The following is a 10,247-nucleotide window of genomic DNA, read 5'->3' on the forward strand; positions in this document are numbered from 1 at the left end:
ATTTCCTGGGGGTATTATTCAGTGTTAGCAAAACCATTAGCTGCCCTACTCACAAATCCACCAAAACAGCACACTGGAAGAACAGAGTGGAATAAGAATTTAAACAGCCAGTTTGAAAATCTAATAAACATACTATAGTAATTTGTCTACACTCTTTTGCTGTCAACAATTTGTGGTATTTTAAATAAATCACTTTTGTTTTCTTTCAAACAATAATAATGTAAGAAAAAAATATTAAAAAAGAAAAAACTTTGTGCATGCTGTTGTCTTCTTTCTAAATGGTTCTTGGTGATTCAGTCTTCAAAGCAGGTTTTTTTTGGGCCCCTGCCCAAGCCAAAATGAAACTGAGGGTTTCCCTGCATCCTACTCATCCTAAAATATTATACTTATTAGTCATCTCTCATTTTAAACATTAAAAACCAGATAAAAAAGCTCATGGCTTCCTTTATGCTAATACATGCAGCAAAGCAGCCTCAAGAAGATGTAAATCATTTACGCCAGAATGTCAACTTCACTACCATGATTGAGATAAGACAAAGTAACTGTGCCCCCTTGCATTTTCTTCTCTCTTTTTCCCTTCTATCTCCCAAACCTTAAATGTTGTAAGCTGGCTAGAAGCTCAGAGGCTTGGCTTCATGGCAGACAGACAACTGGCAAATCCCAAAGTGAAGTCCAAGTTCAAATTTACCCTTTCCAGATTTACCTAGGAGGAGCCTACGCTCAAGATCCTCCAGAACATGAACTATTATAAAAGAGGTTTTTGGTTTTTTTTTTCCTTTGGTGAAGAAGATTGGCCCTAACCTAACATCTGTTGCCAGTCTTCCTCTTTTTTGCTTGAGGAAGATCGGCCCTGAGCTAACATCCATCCATGCCACTCTTCCTCTATCTGTATGTGAGCCACTGCCACAGCATGGCTTGATGAGCGGTGTAGGTCCACGCCCAGGATCTGAACCCTTGACCCAGGCCACTGAACTTAACCACTACACCACAGGGCCAGCTCCTAAAAGAGATTTTAGTATGCTTTCATATTATAATCTCTCTCAAAAGACTGAAGATTTTAAGGGAAAAAGACCTGATCACTACAACGGAAAACTGAAGAAAATTGTGTTTTCTGGCAGGGCAAAATGGAAAGAAATCATTAGTTTCCTCCAAATTGCTTTCATAACTCTCCACTGCATAAACCATTGAATCCTATTAAATTAACACAGACCACTCAATAACCCAATTCTCTTGTCACAGATACCCACTGGAGGGAACTCCTGGTCATAATACAGAAATAATAGCTTTAATAAGAGTACACAGAATGGGCTCAAAATTGGACTTATTAAATCTAATGATGTTTTGTTTAGAATGAATCAAAACTGAAAGTAAGGATATGCTAAAATGATTAAATAAATTCGCCATAAAATCCATAAATAGTGTTAGTAGGTAAAATATATAAACACTAGCTTTGCTGAAGGCTATTAGCTATTAAACAGCAGAAATTAGTCACATTCTAAGTCATTGAAAGCTTGTTTCAAATATTATAAAATCTATGCATTCTAGTAAGAACTATTACTCATGTTTAATTATTTTTGACACTGTCAGGCTACTATAATCAATTTATTAATTCTCTAAGAGAAAATAATTTCCTTTTACATGAACAGTGAAAACTTATACACAGAAAGGGAGGCTTTTTAGTTCATTCCTTATAGTATGAAAACCGATTTCTCCATTTCTCAATGTGTCAGAAAGAAACTTGAAAATAGATGAAGTCTTTTCTTTGTAATTACAACGGAGCATCTCAGCAAATGTGGCTGGCTCCAATGTGCTTCAGTTGAATGGCACAGAACGCCAATCACTTCTCAGTGATTGAAGCTTGGTTCTTCATTAGCTTTCCAGAGTTATGCCACTGACACAAAGGATATGCTGAAATAATCATTACACCAAATCTCTGAGGATGCTAAAAGGCACAATAGTTTTTTACTTCTACTTCAAAGAGGGTACCAGAATCTATATATCCAACAAGAGGGAGCTAGATGATACTAAAGCCATACAGTGGACTATTATGCAGGCATTTAAAATGATGCTTTTAAGAGTATTCGATACCATGGGAAAATATTTATATTTTAGTGCTTCAAAAAAAGATGCAAAATTATATATACAATGAATGGAACTGTTCTCTGCCTCTTTTGCCCAGTTCAGTGGTCCTCAAAGTATAGGCATCAGGTCAGCAACAGCTGTTAGAAATGCAAATTCTCAGGCCCCACCCAGACTTGCTGAATCAGAAACTTTGGGAGTAGAGCCCAGTAACCTATTTTAACAAGTGCTCCAGGCAATTCTGATGCCCAACAAAGTGTGAAAACCACTGGCTAGTTCTTAGACATTCTTCAGGTCTCAGCTGAAACAACATGTTCTCAGGGAAGCTTTGCCTCACCCAACCCCATCCTCCCAGCCTGGATAGGTCTGTTGGATCTCACAGCAACCAAGAGTTTTCTTTCACAACACTTACAGCAGTTTGTAATTATTTACTTTTATGATTATACAATTAGTGTTTTTCTCTCTCACTAGACCAGATATTCTCAAGGCTAGCAGCACATTCGAATCACCTGGAAGCTCTCAAAAACCCAGATGTCTGGGACGTGGCCCAATTAAAACAGAACGTAGTGAAGTATAACTCAAACACGTGTATTTTTAAAATACTGTGATTCCACTGTTCAGCCAAGGTTGAGAACCACCAGACTCAAGCTCCTTGAAGAGAAGGTGAGCAGTATTTGTTGAATGAGTATGTGGAGCTTTCTTTTTTTTACTCTTATTTATTTTGTAGGTGTTTTTTCTTTTAAATCTTGCACATGCACAAAATTCTAAATGCACAAAAAGGGTTCAGTGAAAAGTAAGTTTCTTTCACTCCTCATCCTCTATCTCTGAGGCAACCACTGTGACCAACCCCATGTTTCCTTAGATGCTTGAATAAATATTTGTCAACGCATACAGAAGGGAGCAGAGGTTGGATGGCAGGATTAAAGACTACTTCCCTGCTTTATGTACATATGCTTTATTGTAAAATGTATGCCCGTGACTTTCAATACTGGAGAAGGAGGTACCCTAAGGATAACTACGTGCATCTGGATCTATTCAAGAGATACACACTGGGTCTCAGGGTTCCTAGAAAAACGGGCACTTTGAATGATGTTCTCCGTTACAAGGAAGAGATCTTTTATCTGGTTTAAGCGAATAATTGTCTAATTAGTCCCCCTACTTTGTTTTGGTTATATTTTCACTTCTCATTAGATAGCTTCTCCAAAACTTGCACCAGAAAATGGTGGAAGGGTACGTAAAAGGAGATGTTATTCATTTTAGGCCCTGAATTAAGAAGTGGCATCATGGGGACCGGCCTGGTGGCGTAGTGGTTAAGTTTGCACGCTCTGCTTTGGCGGCCTGGGGTTCGCAGTTTTGGATCCCGGGCACAGACCTACGCACTGCTTATCAAGCCATGCTGTGGCGGCGTCCCATATAAAGTAGAGGAAGATGGGCATGGATATTAGCCCAGGGCCAATCTTCCTCAGCAAGAAAGAGGAGGATTGGCAACAGATGTTAGCTCAAGGCTAATCTTCCTCACCAAAAAAAAAAAAAAAAAAGGAGCATCATGATTTATAGATCTATCTTGTCTGAATTTAGTTAACATAAGCCCTTCACCAAGACTGACCATCTCTAGGTATATTAAGATGAAAAGCTGACGACTGGATCCTAGTATGGTGGCTTAACCATGGTTCTGTCCTTCAAAGGCCCTAACTCTCTCGGCCCCATCCCTGTTGGTGATTATATCTCAATACAACACTTTGGAACTGGGCTATAAGTCTGAGATGCTCTCAGGAGAGAAGAGGCTAAGGATAGCCATTCAGCTTGACAATAATGGACCTAGACTGTTGTGGGTTTTATTTTTTTTATTATTGTTATTTCCCCTTTATGACTTCACCTCCCTTACTCTTAAGGTCTAAGACCATTCCCCTCTGTGTCAGTGTAACCAATTCTAGCAGCAACTCTTAGCCCTCTCTCCTCCATTTTGTTTCCAAGATTGGGTGGGAAATCTGCTTGTTGGGACTTTTGAAAATTCACTCTAATACAGGCCCAAGAGCTCTCCTAGGAGGGAAGAACCTGGACCTCGACGTGCGGGCTTGACAACATTTCTCTAAGGACTTGGTAGCCTTTCCTATTTAACTCCTGATCCTCATCTCATGCTATAGACACTTGATACTGGGAAGAAATGCCCTGTGGAGAGAGAAAGCATTTCCATGTTTACCATATTGACCATATTTAGGCAAAAGCCAATGTGTAGCTGCACAGTTAAAGGGGAAAATATTTGGATATTTACATGGACAGGACCAAGGGGTAAAAAATGAAAGTTCTTAGATAATGCATAGAAACTAGTAAGATAATGACCGTATGTAGCTAGAAAGGGAGCTGGGCAGTGGCCATTCCAACATCTCTAAGAGCAACCTGCCACACAGATGTTTAAGCATTGTGCTGTTTGCTAGTTGTTCTATGTATTTTAATTCTGTCTCTCTTCTAGACGGGAAGTTCCTGAGGGCCAAGACTTATCTCCTATTGCTTCGGCTTCCTCCCTGGTGCTCAGTCCAAAGCAAAGGTGTAATACACAAATTCTACTAAACGTTTAAGACTTGACAAACTAGGGGGCCCGCCCAGTGTCGTAGCAGTTAAGATCGCACGCTCCGCTTCACGGCCCACGGTTCGCAGGTTCGGATCCCGGGCGCAGACCTACGCTCTGCTTATCAAGCCATGCTGTAGCGGCATCCCATACAAAGCAGAGGAATATGGGCACAGATGTTAGCCCAGGGCCAATCTTTCTCAGCAAAAAAAAACAAAAAAAACAAAAAAAAAGAATTGACAAACTAAAAGACGACAGCAGAAAATCAATTCCACATGATGCCACTGTGTCTTAACTGTGATGAAATTTAAAAAAAAAAAAACATTATAACCAGCATTCTATGCTGATAAGATGAATGCTGAAATTCACTGCCACTGTGGTCATGATTAATCACGTATTTTATCATGTACAGGTAATCATGTCCAAGTTTAATTATGTATTTTGGGCTAGGCCTACATCCTTAACATCTCTTTTCTATTAAATTACATGCACTATGCTAAGGGCCAAAGTAACTTCTTAGATCACCAAAATCTTGTGGGTTTGCTAAAAACAAAACAAAACAAAAAACGTTTGGCAGCTTAACAAAAAATATAAAATTATGAACTAGAATTAGAACAATCTTCAGGAATATGAGTTAACATTATCATATCCCAACATCCATTAGACCAGAGTTTCTATAATTATGAAAGAAATATTCCCAAATATTGTTTTATAAATTTCACGATGCAGAGTAAAGGAAAACCTCTATCTTATTCACTACTCATTTTAAATTGAATTTTATTCTACCATGATAGCTAAAAAACCAATGCCAGATATTTATGCCAAAAAGAAAACTCTCTCCAAACATACATTAATCAAGTGCAATGTCTGTAGCTTTTTTTTATCCCATAGCTAATGCCGAACATCAATAAAAATGTAAAGGAATGTGGTATTTAATTAAAATTCACAAATTCACAGTACCATATGAAAAATGTCAGTGGTAGAGTGGTGCCCTCAAGTGGCATGAGGATAAATTGCAATACTCTGATGGAAAAGTTAGAAATGTGTATAGCTGTTCTGTTTTGTCAAGTTCTTTGATTCAATCTAAAAGAGCATATTATACGAACCTAGATTTCACAGGGGCTAGTAATAAGTGTCCTACAGACCAGCTCAGACTCGTGGTCTATCCAAATCACTCCTTTAACAAGGGATACCAGCGGATGGTCTGCTATGTAAAGGTATGATACACTTTCCTTATTATCTCAAAAGATTAAGGGTGTGTCTGCAAAACAATGAAGGGAGTCAGATCTCCTCTGACTTATTAAGGGAACAGCATTCATAACATTATAGAAATCTTTTTAGAAAGTATTAAGTTTCTACCCATCTTTAACATTAATCAGTTCCCTATGTTTATGGCCTAGTATGTAAAGCAGAACTTAAATCCTTACCTAACCAAATTGCTTGGAGAATGGGTGGTGCTAATTAATGTGCTTTGCTCACAAACTGAAGGTTCAACTGTCAACACTCTGGGGAAAGAATCTAAAACAAAATACGAGTGTAGTTTCCTGCCTCCGTACATGTATTAAACATCATTGCTGTTGAGTTGCTATCTTACACAGCTAAAAGGTCAACGCTCTGAGGACCAATTTCTTTTGGACAGCCATAGAGACATACAAGAATAGATGACAACAGAGTTATTATAACCTCAAGAAAGATCCTCGACGTTTTTAAAATCACATGCCTGATATCAGATTGCTTTGTTTGAGAGATTTTTCTCTCTTAACAGTAGAATGCAGAATATCTTTCCATTTCTTTGTGTCTTCTTCAATTTCTTTCACCAATGTTTTATAGTTTTCAGTGTACAGATCTTTCACTTCTTTGGTTAAGTTTATTCCTAGGTATTTTACTCTTTTTGTTGCGATTGTAAATGGGATTGTATTCTTAATTTCTCTTTCTGCTATTTCGTTGTTAGTGTATAGAAATGCAACTGATTTTTGTATGTTGATTTTGTATCCTGCAATTTACCATATTCATTTATTACTTCTAAAAGTTTTTTGGTGGATTCTTTAGGGTTTTCTATATATAAAATCATGTCATCTGTAAATAGTGAGAATTTCACTTCTTCCTTTCCAATTTGGATCCCTTTTATTTCTTTTTCTTGCCTGATTGCTCTGGCTAGGACTTCCAGTACTATGTTAAATAGGAGTAGTGACAGTGGGCATCCTTGTCTGGTTCCTGTTCTTAGAGGGATAGCTTTTCAGTCTTTCACCATTGAGGATGATATTAGCTGTGGGTTTGTCATATACAGCCTTCCCTCCTAGGGCCCCAGTAGACAGTTGTACATCATAGTTGCACATCCTTCTAGTTGCTGTATGTGGGACGCCGCCTCAGCATGGCCAGACAAGCAGTGCGTCAGTGCGCACCCGGGATCCGAACCCAGGCTGCCAGTAGTGGAGCGCGCACACTTAACTGCTAAGCCATGGGGCCAGCCCCCCAAAGCCTGGGGTTTTAACAATGACCCAAGTCATTTCTTTAACAAGGGATACCAAGGGATGGTCTGATATGTAAAGGTATGATACACCTCCTTCTAGCATTCTAGGATTTTGTGAGCAGCCATATTTATGATTCTTCATGATTTTAGCAGAGAGTTCTAAAATCAAATGTCTACAAAGGTAGGCAGGCAGTGGAAAGGTGAGATGCAGTTGGGTGTAAGTGACAGTGAGGAAAGGCAGAAATGTGGCTAATTGGAGGGTGCAGGGTCTGTCTAAAGGGGACAGCTGCTACCCAGCCCCAGCCCATATTGGCTACACAGGCAGCAATGTTAGCACATGTTACCAAATCTTTTGATTTTTTTCAAGAGAAGATGAAATGCTCAATTTTTAAGAGAGTTGCCCATTCTTAAATATTGACAACTAATTTAGATTAAACAAGAAACACTATGCAGGCCTAACAAAACACATCTGAAGGCTGAATGTGGCCAGTATGTAATATGTTGTAGAGATTCTGAAGATGAACTATTACTTTCCAAGAGATTCTAGACTAGAACTTCTGATATCAAATGATTTGTCAATTATCCTCACTACTGGATTCATTCCACACACCCAGGCTTTGTCTGCCATCTTCAGCTCAAGTCACATGTTTTAAGACTAGTTCAGGTACAGGAAAGGTCCCTGACAAATCACTTCCCAACCAACCAACCCCTTCTTCTGTTTCATTCTCTCTCTCTCTCTCTACACACACACACTACACTCACCCATCATCTCAAGTCTGAAGCTTTCAAGTTTGGTCTTCATATATTTTATTTTACATGCCTTTAATCAACTTTTTAGCCCTCCTGTGAATTCTCTTAAAATTATTCATATTTCTCATTAGCTGAAGAAACCAAAACTGGATACGGTCTTTACAGCGTGATTTTTAAAAGCCCTGGGTCAGATTTAGGTCTTTCAATGTTTCCCGAAAGGTTCTCTAGAGATTTTCAGAAATTTATCATCCTGTTCGAAATGGCTGGAAGAGTACCTCTAGGTTTTAAGGGAAAAATTATTTTCAGTGGGAGTCATAAAGCATGCTCTAAGGACACCAGAAAAGTGCCAGCACTGTCACCATTCTTCACGTGAGAATTTACTGAAAACTATGAATTACAGAAAATTACTTTTTAAAATTCTGGGCATAGAGATCATTTAAAAGGTTGCTTTTAAAAATAAAATAGTAGCATCAGTAACATTTACCTTTCTAATTCCCATGACATATCAAGTAGTAGAAAAGTGTTTCTCACACTGATTTTAAACTTTTAAAATATCCAATGGGCAAAAGCTGCAAGAACTTAGAGTAGCCTCAAAACTTCTGAATAAAAGAAGAGATTATGGGATAGAAATTTATTCTTCTGAAGCTAAGGGCTGATTTCTTGGATCATTCTTCCCTCTGCTTTCTCTTCCTCCTGTGTTTCTGATGTACAAGTTTCTTATCCTAATTTCAGTTCCAACTAACTTTTCACCACAGCAAATTCAAACAACTTTAAGCTAAAAATGAAGATTCATCCTTATTTGTAAGAGATGTACTGTCCAACAGCCTGAAGAGTTTTTTTCTACTATGAAAGTTTATAGGGTCTGATCCAAATCAAAGGAAAAGAAGTAACAAGAGGGTCATCAACATAAGCTGAATTTTAGATGGGAGCCCCTGTTTGCTTTAAATATCTAATTTGAGGGCTGTATGACTACAGACTTTGAAAAATTCCTCCACAGAAAAATGCCACAGAACATTAATACCATATTTCCTTCAGTACACCCTATACACCTCAATTGTGAATTACCATTTATTTGCATTTCAAAACATTTCAAAAACTGCAGTTATTATAAACAATTCTTATTTTCTCATTCAAGAACTCCCAATCAAGTGAAGTGGAAGCAATGGTGTAACTGAGACTCTGGTATGCATAAAAATCTGACTTTCACATAATCTATCCCATTTGCTTTCTTTAGGTCACTTGGGTACTTTACTCACCTGCTGAAATGCCTTTAAATATCTTATCTGAAGATACGATTCAGGGAGCTTTTCTATCTCTTACTAAATTCTCACGTTAATGCAAACAGCAAAGTGAACAATACTCCATGTTATTAATCTGCTAAAAGCTGCATATACAGGGCAGCCAACTCAAGACTTGTACAAAGTATTTTTACTTACAATTCCTCCCCTTGTTTGGCTTTCTTGTCTGATACCAGATAGACAGTTCCAAAACTTCCACTGCCAAGTTTCTGTTGAAGCACATATCTTCTTGCAATCAAGGTCTTTGGATAAGTGGAAATGGCTATTGATCCACTCACACACTTAGCAGCCTCTTGGAATTTCAGCATTGCTCCAAACAAGAGAGAACTGGTTTGTTTACAGAAATGTAACATTCAAGTCTCCTAGGAGATGGTCAAATTCATTCAAGTCGGGTGAGTCAATGCCTTAAAGATGAAAAGTCCAGAGATCAGGTCTAAACGATGCTGAACTATTCCTAACAAGAAGTGTAAGTTTTTGACAGTGATACCTGCACTTTGATTAGTGGATTGAATGACACCATACTGGCTAACTTTAATGACATGAGAGAAAAATGTTAAAAGGTGGAGATACTGCAGATTCCAATAGAAGGCAGTCTTTCACAGGAAGAGAGCCTTCCCTCATACATCCAAATCTGGCAAAACTAAGTTAGTCAAATTTCCTCAAAGTTCTGACATAATATGTATGTTTTCCAATCAACAATCTGTTTAAGTTTTATACTCCCCACGTACTTTTTAAAACACATCCAAATATAAGAACACTATCATTTCCTTAAATCTATATATTTGCATCAACCTTTTTGGTAATTCTTTCATCCTGTCTTATGTCTATTTTGATTAACAGATAGTGAGTATAGGATTCAACCAGAAATTAGCATGATACTGGTTTCTTTAGATTTGTTTTTCTGTAGACTTTAAACTATGGTATTTGCATTTATTAGAATAGATGTGAAGAGATATAAGGATTCAGAATGAATTTTCCCCTATCGTAAACAAATTCTAATCCAGTTTCAGAAGTTTCTACTACATACACTGTGTAGAGTAATCTCCCTGGATTGGAAACAAGAAATGTCACAAATACAGTTCAA

The 10,247-nt window shown here is 37.9% G+C and overlaps 1 protein-coding gene across 1 annotated transcript in view; it reads right to left on the reverse strand.

Annotated features, from left to right (window-relative positions):
- NEK11 (NIMA related kinase 11) overlaps positions 1 to 10,247 on the reverse strand; it is a 226,080-nt gene that overhangs the window by 213,896 nt on the left and 1,937 nt on the right. Inside the window, exon 2 of the mRNA XM_058553246.1 lies at positions 9,302 to 9,567. Coding sequence (XP_058409229.1) covers positions 9,302 to 9,516 — 215 coding nt within the window. The 5' untranslated portion in view covers positions 9,517 to 9,567. The remainder of the gene's footprint in view (positions 1 to 9,301; positions 9,568 to 10,247) is intronic.

This window comes from Diceros bicornis, chromosome 2, assembly GCF_020826845.1.
Source record: "Diceros bicornis minor isolate mBicDic1 chromosome 2, mDicBic1.mat.cur, whole genome shotgun sequence".
Lineage (NCBI taxonomy): Eukaryota > Metazoa > Chordata > Mammalia > Perissodactyla > Rhinocerotidae > Diceros > Diceros bicornis.